This window comes from Epinephelus fuscoguttatus, linkage group LG5, assembly GCF_011397635.1.
Source record: "Epinephelus fuscoguttatus linkage group LG5, E.fuscoguttatus.final_Chr_v1".
NCBI lineage: Eukaryota > Metazoa > Chordata > Actinopteri > Perciformes > Serranidae > Epinephelus > Epinephelus fuscoguttatus.
In genome coordinates this window covers 8,168,959-8,185,855 of record NC_064756.1, presented here as the reverse complement: position 1 = coordinate 8,185,855, position 16,897 = coordinate 8,168,959, and the positions used below count along the sequence as shown (strand labels likewise).

The following is a 16,897-nucleotide window of genomic DNA, read 5'->3' as shown; positions in this document are numbered from 1 at the left end:
GCTAAAAGGAGTTTGAACTATCTGTAGCAGAGAACAGAACATATGGGGCATTAATATAAAGCCTGTGTAGTACATGTAACATGGGACTGTATATGGAGTCAGAGTGTTGTGCCAGCCCTGCATGTGTCGGCTGGTGCTGAGCACAGCGTGGGTGTTTTCAGACCTGGCAGGTCTGATTTGTTTCAGTTAATGTGATGGGATTTAGATTCATTTCATACACAAGAATCTATCTACACCATGAACTGATTGTGTAACTCAACCATCTACTATATACCTATGAAATTTGGCAATCACCTATGGCATTTTTTTTTATACCTACAGAGCACTTGGTACTCTTTGCCTTTGGTCCCATGGCTACAGTGTCAGACAAGGGCAAATGTGTCACATCGGCCCAAAACATTTCCATTAGGAGAAACACACTGCAGCTTCTGAAGCGATGCCAATTCAAAAACACATACAAAAATCCAACACAACAGAAACATGCTGCAGATGAAAAATAAATAACTTCACAACAAACACACAGTAAATAATGAAGCGATGCAAAGAAAAAACACTCAAAACAAATGCAACAAAAACATGCTGCAGATGAAAAATAAATAACTTCACAACAAACACACAGTAAATAATGAAGCGATGCAAAGAAAAAACACTCAAAACAAATGCAACAAAAACATGCTGCAGGTCCAGAAGTTCTCCAGGCCTTTTTGAAGTGGCGTAATTTCTGAAGCTGCAGCATGTTTCTCCTAATGGAAACATTTTGGGTTGCTGTGCTGTGCTGTATTTGTCCTTGTTGGCCATTGTACCGTACAAAAGGCAATGAGATCGAGTCATGCTTTGGGGAACTAGGCCTCAACAATGCAGCAAGAGGGTTCCTGGTTTGAACTCTGGGGTGGGGGAGCCCTTCTATGTGGAGTTTGCATGTTCTCACTATGTCACTGTGGGTTGTCTCCGGCTTCCTTCCACAGTCCAAAGACATACAGGTTAATTGGTGACTCTAAATTGTCCGCAGGTGTGAATGTGAGTGTGAATGGTTGCTCTACATGTCAGCCCTGTGATGGTCTGGGGACCTGTCCAGGGTGTACCCTGCCTCTCACCCAATGTCAGCTGGGATAGGCTCCAAATCTGGTAAAGGATTATATTTGATCTCACATGATATGACTGGTGACATTTTAATTTAGAATTGCTGTGCTGCACCTTTTTGTAGAGTTTTCTAACTTTTTGATGCAGTTGACCTCTCTGTTTTCTTACCGCGGCTGGTTAACATAGGGCTGTCCTCAAAAACTGATCAGTGGTTTGAAAACTACTCGAGCGAGGGAACGCAAAGTGTTCAAGTTGGTGGTGTATTTTCTTGCTTTTTGAAAATACAAAATGGTGTCCTGCCAGGCTCTCTACTGAGACCTATTTTATTAGCAATTTTATCAATTCAAAATTTCATTTCCATGTGTGTGACATCATTATTTGTGACTCATCTTTAGCCTGTGTGACTGAGAAACTGCAATCTGCTTTTATTGTTGTTCAGAGAAGTCTTTGTGAGACTTGTACTGAATCCTGACAAAACCAACATGATGTGCTCCCTTAGGTCCAAGAAGACGGCTGAAGGATTCACACAGAAAAGGGGGAGCAGAGAGAGAGAGAGGTTTGGCAGAGCAGTGGATGTCCCCTCCAATTACTTGGAACTCGGGATGTGCACTTGCAGGCAGGTAAATTGTCTCAGCCTCAGACTCAACCTGTCAGATAGGTAACAGTGTTTCCTGAGAAATGCACTATTGCCTGAAGTGAACTGCAAACCACTGTTTTGGGGTGGACCTTAAATATTGTGCTTTTTGTGTTAAGACGTGCATTTTTGCCACACCTTCGGGGTGCAACAAGAGAGGAATGCAATTTCTGAAGAAATTTGGGGTGTGAATGCTGAAATGTAAGTAATGGAGTAGTTGGAAACGTGGGAATAGGTTTAACAGGTATGAATGTCGTTGAAAAGCTGAATAATACCCATAGTAAAAAAAAAAGATCTAAGTCCTGTGTCTGTGTGTGTGTGTGTGTGTGTGTGTGTGTGTGTGTGTGTGTGTGTGTGTGTGTATGCAGGGGGACCTGTGGACCCCCCAATCTCCCCACTCCCCCCAATCCATGACTCACTAACACACCTTTGATTCTGACCTTTTTATGGCGCAATAAAACAGAGTGAAATTTTTTTTCACTCTGTAAGTAAAGTGACCTCTTTTTTGTACCATTTGGGTGATTGGGACAACACGTCTTAGCATATGTGTAAGCATATTTATTGCACAGTTTATTTCATTGTTTGATATAATTTCACATGCACACTTTTCTTTTCCTGTTCATCATTATGGACTCTAGTGCTGTCTGCATTGTGTTGAGAGGCCCAGACCATGGATATCTTAGGAGGCGATCTCTGTTTATTCCTGACAACTCTGACAGCAAAAGGTAAAAACAAAATCCTGTCCATTATGACCACAGAACTCGAGCCCCTACACAAATTAGGCTAAGTGACACAGGAATATGTTGGCATAAAATGAACTTATAAACACATCTTAACAGTGCTACGACAAATGTTTGAATTGAGGAAAAAAAAAAGAACACTTTTAATTGAGGGTAATAATGCCAATCAGGATAAGATAGGGTTGGGTAAAGAGGTCAGTGTAACAATGGGTGTACCAGGTGAGAGTGGACTCAAATGCACAACTCTGGATACTCTATCAGTGATGGTAAACAAATCCAGCAGAGATGGGGCAGAATCAGAGTCAATCAACAAGCTAAATAGGCTACAAAAAAACAAGGACAAAGGGAAACTAATGGCCCAAATGCTAGACACACAAGGCGCTAAGACAAACTGGCGCTGAAAGAAAACCAGACACACATTAAATACTCTGGTGAGGGGAAGGATAACGAGACACAGGTGAGGCTAATCAGGGCGGGACAGACAATCAGACACAGGTGACGTCATCAGAAAGGAGGGAAAACACACAGGGACAGGAAGTGAAGTGATCTGAAATGAGAGGACATGTGAGTTTCAAAGTACAACTGGGAACAACAGGAATGAAATAAAAAAAAAAAAAACATAACCTAAGAAACTTGAGCTGTGACAGTCAAGGCTAACAGGGACTTTATAGCCTACTTATGCATTGAATTGACGCCACAGCTATGGCATAAGCTCCACGTCGTAGTTCTACGCTGTAGCCTGACGTGCACCTCCCCAGAATTGTAACTAGCTACTTGTCACGGTGACACAGACCTCCTGTCTGTTTTTGTAAGCTCAAACCATTTCCCTCAGTGGAAACAAAGCTGTCATTTAACTACTTTCATTTCACAGATAAGAAACAATAAATTGTGTATACAATACAGCCTCCACAAAAATAGCAATTTAATTCTTGTATGTTAGGCTATTTATCTTTCGAGATTTATTCTGGCTTCATATAAGCAGAGGAAATCTCCGCTTGTCGCTAGGCTAATCTATACAATATAAGATGCCATAGGGTTGTGCTAGTAACGTTAGCCTGTTCTATTTGTTTGGAAAACGTGTTTACTACAAGACAGTTGTTTTGTCAGTGAACCTTGTGAGTTGTAATGGAGCCAAATTGTGCACAGGTACCTGTTAATGTTGCTGTTGTCCCTGGTTTTACATGAGAAGAGAAAAAGCTTGCCAGTTGCTAGGCTAATTTGTAGCCAACAATTTAAAATGCCATAGGCTTGTGCTAATAATCTTAGCATGTTATATTTGTGGGGAAAATGTGTCCAGATAAAGATAAGTGTTTGTCTGTGAATGCTGCGAGTTATAGTGAAGCTGATTTGTGTACTTGTGTTTGAAACTGTCTCTATTAAGCCATGTTTAATGTGTGTTTAATGTGTGTTTTGAATCGGCTAAGCTTTACAGCACTTCACGGAAACCTCCACCGCCCACTAGTGTTGTGGAGGTGTAACTGCAGAGAGACACGGACACACCACTGCACAAGTACAAATGTTCACAAAGATGAAGGCGACGTGGTAAGAAAATAAAACCCTCCATTAAACCTGATGCCCCAATCACCCCTAATTCTTGAAGAACCGTGATATTTTTTATAGGCTAGATAAAGTTAATGCTGTTTCCCATGGCAACAACAACTAAAAGAAGGTTGACGTTATTTCCTTTAAACATCGGGGGTATTCAAACAGGCCTAATTGACATTCTGATGTAATTAATTGCGTTGGCTGCCTCTGTAGCACTGGCTCGGTTTCTCTCCTTTACACCTGCAGCACTGGTCATCCACTGGTCACCTGCCAAAGCGTCCTCCTCTTCCTCCTCCTCCTCCTCCTCCTCCTCCTCCTCCGCGGCCGGACTGTCCACCCTCTCCGGAGGTTATTATACTCTTCATGCTGATTAGGTTTGAATGAAGAGCGGCCTTTGTTCGGCTCCGGTTCCCACGACCCGGCATTCGCCTGGCAGTCGCGTGGCTCTCAAAACAGGGGCCCGCGCGCTTTGAGGGACCTAAGGTGGGGGGACATCTGGTCAATCTGACATCTGCTGGCTAACAGTTAAGAGCAGATGTCTGATTTGAAAACACGGAGAGTGATCAAAGCCAAACAGGCTGCAGTGGAAGATGTTTTTGGGGAAGAATTTTAGATTTCTGTGATATCTTGACTCTCCCTCAAACCTTCCTTTATTAAAACTTAACTTAAGCATGACTCATGACGATTGAATTCATGAATGTATGCAGGATATAGGCCTATCATGAAAAAAGGCTCAATATTTCTATGAAAATAGGCTGTGGAGATGCAGGGGTCTGAAATGAACACATGTGGCGCTGGAATCCTAATTTGGTCTCCTTTAAATTAATGTAGGCTACAAATAAAGTGTTAACTAATATGCCTTAATTGGTCCATTAATTAATCAGTCATGCATTAAGTATTTACACCCTATTATATAGTTTTATAATTTCATTTTATATGTGAAGCATCTTCTGCACATGCACCCTGCTCTGCACCCTGCAGGCTATAGGGGCAGACATATTCTCAAGTGATTTGTCAGTCCATTGTGTTTCCCTGTGAGCTTTGAGGGAATAGGTTTGGCCTTTTTGCAGGTAGTGTAATGTTGCTCCTGAGAAGAATAGGCGAGGGGCTCCCCGGAGTACAGCACGGTAACTGCACACTCTTGTTCATCCCTGGGAGAAGAGGAAACTGCAGTTTTTTTGTTGGGTGGAGCGCGGAGGGTGGGGGTGCATGGTTTCAGGCTGGACATCTGTCGCTTGTGAGTTGTTTTTTTTTTCCTTTCTAGGCCGGGTCTCTCGGTTATTGAATGGAGCCAGTGACCTGTCAGTCTTGACTGATGGGACCCCGTGTGTGGGAAAATCCCGCAGCCAAAGAGTTGGGAGCATTCACATGCTAATTGCGCCCGATAAATAAGAGGGCCGCGCCGCGCCGAGGGCCCTAGAGACGCGCTGAGATCCAGAGGACAGAGGAGGCACAAGCGCACAGGCACCCGAGGAAAAACATGACTGCTTCATCCGTGGCGCACAACGTGGGGAAACATCCCAGTGCCAAGGAGGAGAGAAAGGTATTTTACACGGATTGATCGATTTCTCTTTTTAGGACACACAGTGAGGGCCACACTTTGTCCTCTGCGCTCCAGCGTGGTGTCCTCACCATCCTGGCTTCTTTTAACCGACGTTATTTTTCATTCTTTACAGCTGAGGAAGCCGCTCATTGAGAGGAAGCGCCGAGAGAGGATAAACAATTGTTTGGATCAGCTGAAAGAAACTGTGATCGGGGCGTTCAGACTGGATGTGAGTATCTCCTCACGTGTTTCACATCCTCTACAAATAAACAATGTGGGCTGAAGCAAGTTAACTTAAAGGCTGCTCATCTCTCAACAGCAATCCAAACTGGAGAAGGCTGATATTCTAGAGATGACTGTGAAGCATCTGCAAAACATCCAGAGTAGTAAACTCAACGGTAAGAAACGTGGCCCCTGTGCACTTGTCTTTATGAGTCACATGTGTGGGGGTGTAATGAAAAATGACTGAGGATTCTAGTGTGTACTGATCCCTGTAATACTGGCTGTTATTTAAATTAATCATGTTAATCCTAGGGTCAGAAATTGATTCCTAGTTGAAGCAGCAGAGAGGCAACATCAGCAAAGTGTTAGATATATCCAGCAGCAAAATGTATTCAGATGTAAAGTTGTGATTAGAGGAGAGTTATAATCTGGTTTTAATTGTTAAATGAAATTGTGCTGTCAAATATAAAGTATCCCTGAGCAGCTTCCTGGGAAAGAAGCAACAGTTGATGCTGTTTTACTGGCTGTATGTTCTGCTGTCACCACCAGGGGGGGCTATAACCTCACACCTCCTCCCCTCTCTCCCACAGACCCCACATTAGGCCTGGAGGCCCAGCAGAAATACAGCACAGGCTACATCCAGTGCATGCACGAAGTCCACAACATGCTCCTCACCTGCGAGTGGATGGACAAAACGCTGGGCTCTCGCCTGCTCAACCACCTCCTCAAGTCCCTGCCCAGGTCCACCGATGAGCGCCCCCTCCAGCCCTCACCCAGACATGATGCACCTCCTCCAGCCGGTCAGGGCACGGGGCTCCCCTGCACACCCCTCAGAGGAGCGCCCCTCGCTGGGAGGCAGCTCCAGAGAGAGAGCCCCACCTGCCATTTGGCTGGACGCCAGGAGAGGCCAACGCTCCACAGCTCCCACCTGGGGATGCTGGAGATGTGGAGGCCCTGGTGAAGTGGTGGATCTCAGTTCTCCATTTTGTTAGACCATCCTCTGTTATGTATCTTATAGATATGCTGCTCAGAAGACAAACGTGGGGCAGTTTTGTTCCAGTGATTATTATTGTAGGTGTGCTATAATGATTCTATACAGACCTTTTCTCAGTACTTCCCTTCAGAAGTCGACGTCTCGTAGCCTGCATTATAGAAGGCTCTTATTAATCTTTCATGTATTTATTGTATTAACAGCTTTATTTATTTGATATTATAAGGCGTGAGTTTGCTTCGTAGATGCTATGCTTATGGTATTGCATAGATTTGTATGTCTTCCTCCTTTGCTGTATAATTAACCCAAACATTAATAATAATAAAATTGATTGTACACTCTTGAGATTTGATTTGGCTTTATGAACAATCTTGTTCATGTTAATCACGTTTTGAATGTGGTCATGTAGTGCAGAGGGACAGGATATGAGAGCCAAACTGTTCAATTATCAGATTATTTACTAATATAATCATGCAAATATTGATGTGGAAATATAATTGGCAAGTGAGGCCTATAACAACAGTACATGAAAAAAAAGAAAGAAAAGGATGTTAGCCTTCAGACTTACCTTTTCAGAACATTTTTAGAGCTGCATTAATCATTTTTAAATATACATTTTAAATTAAATGTCATGTAATGACTGTGAGATGGGTCACTCACAGTGACACAGGAAATTGTGACCCAATTCTGCAGCTCAGTGTGTCTCTTAGGCCTCTTGTAGTTTATTGTTTTAATGGCTGCAACTGAAATAACTGGACAGGTCAATGTCACCGCAGTTCCAGCAGCAGCAGCAAATGTTTTAGTTCATAAACTCAGATATCTGCCCTGCAACAAATGCCAGAATGTTTAGTGATTTTAGTGGAGTCTGAGCACAGCTAAAGGAATGTGGGCCTTTTACACATTTTGATTTGTCATAACAGGAAAAGCACAGGTGTTACTTGAAACATCAATGGCAGTTGTGTTCCATTCAACTGTCCCAGTAAGTCGTGACAGTAAGCCAGCCGAAGCAGCTTAACAGAATTCAGCCACCTTTTATTTTATTATTGGCCTGTCCTCCATGAATGCGATGTTGCTATTTAAAGGAAGACTTCACCCACAAAATGATCATCTGTATATCAGTTATTCACCATGGTTTACAGTGAATTTGTGTAGAAAACTCTGAACGGAGAATCCAAAACCAGAGGAAACTCTTAATGAATTGAAGCAAATGGGGACCACATTTAAAAGCAGCAAAACTATATCAAAACACCTGATAACAAACGCTCACACAACTCATGCAGTATACTCCAAGTCTCATTTATCCAGCTGCATGGCCAGTGCTTCCCAAACACATGTGTTTTCTCTCAAATCTGACAATCTAAAACACTTTGCATAGTGTGTCTGGGCTGCTCTGTATCACACTGAGCAGAGTTCAAATGTATGCACTTGCCCTGGAGTGCTATTCATTCGCTCATGAGAGTGTAAATACCAACGTGTTTTCAGTATTACAATTTTAGTGAAAATGAATGTGTATTTAACCTCTGTTTATTATTATAGTAGTTGTAATTGGCACAGGGGTGTGGTTTCACATCATTACCTGTTCATTCACTGGCGTGGTGGCTTTTAGACACAGTGAGTTTTTCGGCTCTGATATTTTCTGTTGACTGTAATGTCACATCATGTAATATTTCATCTCATTTTGCTTTGGTTATCCAGCTGTTTGTTTAATAAACCACCACTGAATGCATCTTCTCATTGACAGTAGTCTCTACAGTGAGTGACTGATATACAAATAGTCATTTAATGGGGGAAGTATTTCTTTGAAGCCTCCATGTTGCGTAAGTATTTTAATATTTCTACATGTTAATGCATATCTTCTCTGTTTTTTTTTTACTGTTGTTATTGTTGGTTGTCTGTAATTTTTTCTTATGCTGCTGACTTGGTCAGGTCTCCCTTGAAAAAGAGATCATTAATATCAGTGGGACTTACCTGGTTTAACATGGGTAGATATAATTAAATCAAATAAAATAAAATTAGATGCAATTAGATAAAATGAAATGAAATGATATTAAAAATAAAATAAAATTAAATTAAATTAAATTAAATTACACATTAGCCACAACAAGTTATGTATATTAATTAAATTCTGATTATAAGTCAGAGTTTAATGTTTTTTTTCCTGCCCCCTAGTGGCCAAAACTACAGTTTTAATTAAAGGGTTAGTGCACCCAACTCATAAAGCAACATGTTTTCAGTTTTGTGTGCTGAGGTTTGTACAGGTGCAGTCATGGAATTCATTTGTGGTGCTAAAAGATGTTTTTGTTTTGACACTGAATAAAATGAACGATGGATGAACTCCACACTGTTGTAGCTTACTGGCACATTTGCGATGCTTTTAGTGCCACAAATTAAACTCCATTCACCTCCATTGTATTTTGGGTGGTGACAGAAATGTCAGAGACTGGAATCTCAAAACCTGAGTCACTAAAGTCAAACCACAAGGTAAATGAGACTTTTTATGACTTGGGGGAACTCATGGCCTGCCAACACATTATTTTCACTGAGGTGCTAATTATGAATTAATGAATTATTAGGGATTGGATTGTTCATGTATGCCTAGTATTTGTGGTCGAGGCACTGACACTGGTTTCCCAGTTTAATGGCCTCTGGTAAACTGTCAAAATTAAAAACATACATGTAAAAAAAATAAGTTGGATAATCAGATAAGGAACACAGCGAGGTTTAGGAGCATTCAAGAAAGAAAGCAGGGTCAGGATGTGCTCGGGTGCCTACGTTTGAAGAAAGTAATTCATCATTGTAATTCATCACTGGGCTCTGAAAAGTAGAAACGTGCATATGGCCCATTCTCCCGCTATTATTACCGTTATGACTGGCCGCCACATGGAGCCAGGCGGCGGGTCTGAAGAGAGGAAGAGAGACAGAGAGAGAGAGAGACGCCTGGTCCCTCTGCGGAGCTCAGCAACAAAAGCGAGCCGAGACAGCTGCTCTCTCCACAGTCCACACCATTAAAGATCTGGAACGGGGATCTGGGGGTGGCGAGGTGCCAAAACCCCTCCACTTAAAAGGTCTGAAACTCTTCCCTCATTTGGTGCACTGGAGTTCAGTGGTGCTTTTTGCGGAAATGCTGCACAATTGAGGAAATACCGTGCGTAAAAGTGCACCTGAAAACACACCATTGCATTTACCTGGACTGTGGCACAGATGCCTGCGTGGTCCTTCAGTGAGCAGACAGAAGTGCTCTATTGTGAGGGTGATTTGCATGATAATGGTGTGAACAAAACAAGTGTAATAACGAGGGCAGAGGGCTGAGCGCTCTTATTAGACATAAACAAACAGACATTGTGCGCAAAGGACTAAACCATCACATCCAAACCCCAAAAGTCCAATAATGATACCGCAAGAACCAGCATCATTTAGCCTAACTCCAAGAAGTCCTAATGTTGCTTAAAGGATGACATCTTTAAAATGCACATGCTGATACACACATCACAATGAAGATGGTATAAATGGTGTCAGCAAAACCAACCAGATATAAGGCTTTAAACTCTCACACAGCGGAGCAGGCAACGTGAGAATTCAGTTGCACACAAATCAGAAGTCACCAAACAAACGGAGAACAAACGAGGCGCAGGCCAACACCTGTCGCTTTCTTTGGAGAAGGGCCCTTAATTCCCCCGGCTGATTCAGTTTGGGCCGAGGGGCCGCCAGCAGCAGCAGCTGCCAACTGAAGGCATCGCGTTACATCCGCCAAAACAGCCGGGTAAATCTACTGAGGCTCGGACACAAAGGGCTGCAGAACGGAGAATGGGGTCGGGCAGAAAAACAGACATGAGGAGACACTCATAGAATAATACTGGAATGCACTGACGCGTCAAAGTGGTCAGAAAATTGCGCAGCAAGGACAAATACAGAGCAATACTTTGAATAATGTCACCAAATTATAGGCTACTGAATGTAAATCACAACTTACCCTTCAATAAAAGAACAACAGTTATCCAATCATTTGTCATATAGTTTTATTAAAAAGGACAAATGCTTTGTATCATTTAACAGCCTATTTATTCTGCTTGATTATTAATTTTGTACATTTGGATATATGTAGGCCTACACATAGTTAATAAGGGCCAACAGAGGGGGAAAAACAGGGCGGTCGGTCCCTTAACCCAACAAACTGTCTGATTAAAGCCCATCCAGCTCCTCGGGGCGCAGACCGGGGCTGACCGGAGACAAAGGGAGTGGGCGCTCATTGGCTCCGGCCGTGTGCGCTCTGTTGTCCCCCGGCGAGAGCAGCTCAGCCCCCATTCACATGTTAATAAGCCCCTATAAATACTAACAACAGCCACTCAGCGCCAGCAGCACGTCTCACTAGGATTGCACAATAAACAGAGGGCGCCTCGCCTTGCCTGTGAGTTTGTCGATTTTTTTTTCTTCCTGTAACCGGTTCCGTTTGCCAGCTGCCCCCTTTGCTGACGGAGAGACGCAGCAGTGGGAGAAGCCACAGACGCGGCGATCCGACCAACATGGCCCCCTCGGCTCGGCCCAGCAACACCGGACTGGATATGGAAGAGGATGAGTCCTACTACGGGATTCAGAAAGTGGACAGAAAGGTAGATATACAGCGGAGCTGCTGAGGGAATGACTGGACACAGTTGGCTGTGACGCACTTGTCACGCCGGTGACAGTCTGCGATGCATATCACGTCGCTGCAAATTGATGAGAGTTAATGGAAAGAACGTTTAAAGCTAAAACAGTCGATTGTCTCTGCAACTTATGTACAGTAGTTTTAAGTTTCTCTCCCTTGAATGAAGTGTGATCTTTGTGTTCCTGCAGACCAGGAAACCTCTGGTGGAGAAAAAGAGGCGAGCTCGCATCAATGAGAGTCTGCAGGAGCTGCGGACTTTACTGGCAGACACAGACGTGAGTACAGCTCAGCTCACCTGTCCATGTGATGCAGAGGTAGAGTTAGGTTCTGATGGTCTGTTGGTTGTTTCCACAGTTTCACTCCAAGATGGAGAACGCAGAGGTGCTTGAGATGACCGTGAAGAAAGTGGAGGACATACTGAAGAACCGAACCCAAGGTATGAACGACTCTGTGCAACTTAGACTTGTATATCCAAAGGTGTAGATTTGGGGGGGCACAGGGGACACGTCCCCCACAATATTTAAAGCAGGGGCATTTATTCCCATGACAAGATCATGAAAGTTGTAAAGTTGAAGAGGACTTTTATTTTTGACCAAATGAAAAACGTTTTCACCATGAAATGATGAAAATTGATGCATAAAATTTCTCTAGAGTGCAATAAGTTGTTTGATGCTCAAAATGTCCTTTTAGGGGAACGCAGCCCCAGCTTCATATGTGTACCTTCATATGGAATGAAATCTATATGCTCTTGCTGAGGCCTGCAAAGTACTTCTGGGGGCTGTAATTTTAAAATTCAGTATCTGACTCCCTGCAGACTAAAGTTTGCTTCTGAAATCATCAAACCTGGATCATGGGATGTTATTGTGTATGCATGGTCAAAGTTCGACCTGAAATTTAGAGCACTGGCATCCAACCTGGGGGGTCAAAACACCCACACAGGGTCACAGGATACATTTCAGGGTTCAGGAGATGTTTAATCGATGAGAAAAGCAGAAAAAGACACACATTTCTGCAACATAAGTTTTGCAATTTCTTCAGAGCTTCGTCTAACCTTCTTTTAGCTTTAATCACTGCATAACTTTGCTTCATCAGGACTCACAATCAAATAACAAGAGAAAACAACACAGGGATCACAACACAAAAAGCAGCCACTGCAGTCACTTCACAGTCTTTCTGTCTCCCTCCCTAGAAACAGACGCACTCAACCGAGAAGCCAGCGAGAGGTTTGCAGCCGGCTACATCCAGTGCATGCACGAGGTCCACATGTTCGTGTCCAGCTGTCCTGGCATAGATGCCACAGTGGCAGCGGAGCTCCTCAACCATCTCCTGGAGTGTATGCCCCTGAACGAGGACCACCTCCAGGATGTGCTGATGGATCTAATCACTGACACTTCTGGGAGTAACGGCAGCACTTGGCACGGAGGCGACGAGACGCTCTGCACGACCCTGGCTTCGCCTGGAGGGAGGAGTCTATCCAGCGGCTCGTCCTCAGCCCTCTCCCCGGCCCCCTCCACCACGTCCAGTGAGGACCTGTGCTCCGACCTGGACGAGACCGACAGTGAGCACAACCAGAGCTCCAGCGAGGGCTTGGAGAGCAGGGAGGCGATGAGCATGCCCACCATGACCTACCCTCGGTCTATGTGGAGACCTTGGTAGGGGTGTGGATGGAGTGCAGTTGGGATATGTTGAAGCAGCTTTCTTTTAAGATGTGACACCAGGCCTCTTACTGAAAGGGAAAATTCCACCCTATGGCACTCCATAAATAACCATTTTTGTTGGTGAAATATATCTGGACTTATTTACCTCTGCAGTTAACTGGCCACATGCATGGATTTTTATTCTGGATTCCCCGCATTGATTTTCAATAATCAAACCCTCAGAGTCCAATCTGTCCTCTGGCATCACTTTTGTGGAGGGACCATGGTGTTGGCCTTTCTCTCCACTGACATCTGAAGCAACATGTTTGACTCCTTTCCTTGGTGTTCTGGGGGATGTAGGAAATCACTCAGTGAAGAAGAAGTTTAAAGATCTCTGCTCAAGTACTTTGGATATCACAGAAAAGTGTTCCAAGGGTGGAGTTTTCCTTTATCTCATTAGAGGGGCCCTTCCTTTTAAAGGTCCCTCCAGCTCGGGGCCTCCTGAAAGCGCTCCCCCTCTTTTCCTTTTCAGTAGTGACTCCCTGGCTTCGAGTCCTCTGTTGTGACTGTTCTTTACACCTGGAGAAAGACGAGAAACATTCACTTATAACCCAACAAAGGACAGACGAGGAACAGTTCACACTTTTCTTGTGTCAGTAACTCAGTGTATATAGGATTTGTATGTGGAGAAAAGCTCTTTTAGAAATCGAGAAGTTTGGCAATGCCTCTGATTAATATAAATATTTCTATTGTATTTCATAAAGGCCTGTAGTTTATCGGACCAGTAGCCTCCTTAAGAACGACCACTTTATTGTTGTAATGATGTTTAGAAATGTCAGTAAAATGTCTGATTTTGATAAATAAAATACTGTAACTGAAAAGCGGTTGTCTGACTCAATGACCGAGAGTATTACAACAGGAAGCAGCATAAACATCAAATACAATTTAAAATATAAAAATATGGGTAAGGCATTTTTCTCCAGGAAAATGAATGAGATGTTTACTTTAAGAAAATTAATTTTTGTTGCTGTAATCTTAGCACTCCAGGCTAATTTGTGGGAAGTAATTTGGGTCTTTGATTGCATGGCCCATTAAACCACAGCCACTCCTCACAAAATGCCCTGCGGGCTAAAAGTCAAATTTCACAAGATAAATTAATCACTCTACAAATTCAGATTCTCATGTACATGCTCTCCTCTTCCCATTAACACCTTCCCTTCCTGGATCCGAGCTCTTCTCACGACGAGGACGCGCATGTGCGCACATGAAAGAGTCGCACCTCTCTCAAGTGTCTTCAATCTCACCTCAGATACAATGAGCATATTAACAAAGGACTGTTAGATCCTGTCTGGACTCAGTCTGTCTGGACCAGCCGCCAAACCTACAGAGACGCACCGGCGGTGGAGCATGCGCACTTAGCTCCTGATTTCAAATGAAAAAGTGGAAGCACCCGAAAATATGTGTTTTTGTAGTTTTCCATTTCATATACCACACCAGTTGGGTACATCTAATATTTGGCGCAAAACCACACGTCTGTGTTCATTGTCTGTTGTCAGATGATCCTGGGGTCTTGGAGGAATAATTAACAGGAGGTGGAGGAGGGTGTTCACGAACTGGACCTGGGTGTGAACGTCGGAGGAAACACATTGAAATGGGAGCGGAGGAGACACGGGGATCAAAGCTGCGACCATTTGACAGAGGAGCGTCAAAGCGCCCGCACAGCTGAAGGGACACTACAAAGGATACAAGCAGGCTCAGATTCTTCAAAGGCACCAGCAGCCAGCACACACACACACACACACACACACACACACACACACACACACACACACACACACACACACACACACGGGGTTATTAGGGATGCAGGCCTGTTGGATTTGAGACCAGTGACTGAAAGAAATATTCATATCATTTACTGAAATAAAAGTACTTGAGTTAACTCCCACATGTTCTGCATGTCAATTCCAAAGTAAAAGTAGACTAAATATGATCAGAAAATTGCAAGATAGGCCTACCTGTCTAAAGTTAAACCTAAGGTGTCTTACAAGGGAGGATATAGACTACACATTAGAACTTGGCAATCCAAAACTTGTTCTGTTTTTGGCCTATGATTAATCTAGAATTCCTAAATGAAAATTGAATTAATAAACTCTCTAAATGTGCTCTATTATTTACAGCATATTGTTGCTGAGGTGGAGCTTGAGCTACTTATATGCTGTTGGGTTAAATCCTTTAATAGGCCTATTATTTTTTAAGTGCATTTTTATTTGTAAAATATTAATGAAATACTGACACTTTCGAGAAAAGATTTGATTTCTTGTTGAGCGTTAGATGATGCACTCTCATATCTGTTAGTTATATATCACAGCTGGTTAGCTTAGCTTAGCATAAATACTGGAAGCAGGGGAAACAGCTGGCCTGGTTCTGTCCAAAGGTGACAAAATGCACCTACACACCCAACCTCTCCAAAGCTCACTAATTAGCCTTAAAGGGTCAGTTCACCACCACTATCAAAAATACATACTGTTCTTCATCCCAGCAGTAGGTTGTTTTGGTGTGAGTTGCAGAGTGTTGGAAATATGGGCCATAGGGATGTGTGCTTCTCAGCTTGTGGTACTCAAAAGCATTGCCTCCAACAAGCATGCAGTACAGTTCACTTCAGTTCGTTCTCTTTTTTCCACTGTAAAAAGTTGTGGATGGTACCAATAGAACCATTCTGTACTGTCCCCATGTTTGGTCCCCCCTCTGTTGGGGTACCTAGCACACAGATCTGGTACTAAAAGGTGGAGCTGTGAACACTGCAGTCTGATTGGTCAATAGAGGACGGTCACTCTGCTCAGGGCTGAGTTGTGTCTGGTTTTGAGGCTCATGTAACCACTGTTCATACTGTGGAGAGTTTCATTACTTAACAAAAGGATGTTTTGCTGCCTCTCACAGCAGCTGGAGTCTGAGAAAAAGATAACTCACTGGGCTGACTGCCGGCAACTTTAAGGTGGAACTTTAACTTGTAATGTTACTCAGTGTATGAGTTGACGACATGAATCCATCAGCACACCTTATATTTCACTTTGACCATTACTTTAGTTTTTATTGCCTCTCCAGTAATAAGTAGAATTTCAAGTGTAAAACCCTCCCACAACTTTTAAGTATCCATATCAGTCCACTCTGTTCTTTTTGATCTGCAAATGTCAGCATGCAGCCTCGTTCTGTGGACAATAAACGAGGTGCAGACTTCAATCTGTTTCACTGCTGATGAGGAAATACAGTAAGTGCTGGACGGAGCAGTGAGTGACAACAACCCTGCTCACATGTAAGAGCACAGTTTGAGGTGGAAACGCAATGGTCTAGGTACCATGTCTGAAGGGTTACTGTTGGTTCCAAAGCTACCAGAAATCTTGACTAGGTTATTTGAGATAGTTGATTGTTGTGAGCAGTTTCATGTAGGAACTATTTTTGATCTACCAAATCACACCCACAACAGTATCACCGTGCAAAGGGAAGCTTTTTCCTTGTATTTCTTTGGCTTTGTGAGCACAACAAGCCAAGTGCCATCTGGTTCCATTATACTGGAGAGAAGGCAGACATCTGTATGGCCAGTATCTCCAACACTTGGCAACTCACTCCAAAGCAATCTTGATTTATAAATAGCACTGCAGGTAGGAGGAAAAATGTATTTTCGATATGAGGGAGAACTGTCTCATTAACCTATTATATCTCAGTTGCGTAATCTGTACAAAAGCCAAGATGTAACATGTTAGTCATTAGTGAGCCATGATGAATACGTTCTCAACAATTTTCCTTGTCAACCGTTGCCAAATTTCCTCAGCAGTTCCTAGTTTACATCCATCAAACAGCTGCCT

General features: G+C 43.2%; 2 protein-coding genes across 2 annotated transcripts; both read left to right on the top strand.

Annotated features, from left to right (window-relative positions):
• Window positions 1–2,294: 2,294 nt before the first annotated feature.
• Window positions 2,295–7,055, top strand: her8.2 (hairy-related 8.2). The gene is made up of 6 exons (XM_049577457.1): window positions 2,295–2,439; window positions 3,879–3,996; window positions 5,264–5,542; window positions 5,676–5,771; window positions 5,862–5,940; window positions 6,355–7,055. Exons 3-6 carry the CDS (start codon window positions 5,480–5,482, stop codon window positions 6,723–6,725), a joined length of 609 nt encoding a protein of 202 aa, XP_049433414.1. The 5' UTR covers window positions 2,295–2,439; window positions 3,879–3,996; window positions 5,264–5,479; the 3' UTR covers window positions 6,726–7,055.
• A 3,792-nt stretch (window positions 7,056–10,847) lies between these two features.
• her13 (hairy-related 13) lies at window positions 10,848–13,835 on the top strand. The gene is made up of 4 exons (XM_049576461.1): window positions 10,848–11,362; window positions 11,586–11,672; window positions 11,752–11,833; window positions 12,587–13,835. The coding sequence occupies exons 1-4, from the start codon at window positions 11,276–11,278 to the stop codon at window positions 13,051–13,053; spliced, it is 723 nt and encodes a 240-aa protein (XP_049432418.1). The 5' UTR covers window positions 10,848–11,275; the 3' UTR covers window positions 13,054–13,835.
• The last annotated feature ends 3,062 nt before the right edge of the window (window positions 13,836–16,897 follow it).

Coding starts and splice junctions, on each gene's coding strand:
- her8.2 (XM_049577457.1), top strand. CDS start 5,480: ATGACTGCTTCATCCGTGGCGCACAACGTGGGGAAACATCCCAGTGCC. Junction 5,772..5,861: donor TCGGGGCGTTCAGACTGGAT/GTGAGTATCTCC, acceptor ATCTCTCAACAG/CAATCCAAACTGGAGAAGGC. Junction 5,941..6,354: donor CCAGAGTAGTAAACTCAACG/GTAAGAAACGTG, acceptor TCTCTCCCACAG/ACCCCACATTAGGCCTGGAG.
- her13 (XM_049576461.1), top strand. CDS start 11,276: ATGGCCCCCTCGGCTCGGCCCAGCAACACCGGACTGGATATGGAAGAG. Junction 11,673..11,751: donor CTTTACTGGCAGACACAGAC/GTGAGTACAGCT, acceptor TTGTTTCCACAG/TTTCACTCCAAGATGGAGAA. Junction 11,834..12,586: donor ACTGAAGAACCGAACCCAAG/GTATGAACGACT, acceptor CTCCCTCCCTAG/AAACAGACGCACTCAACCGA.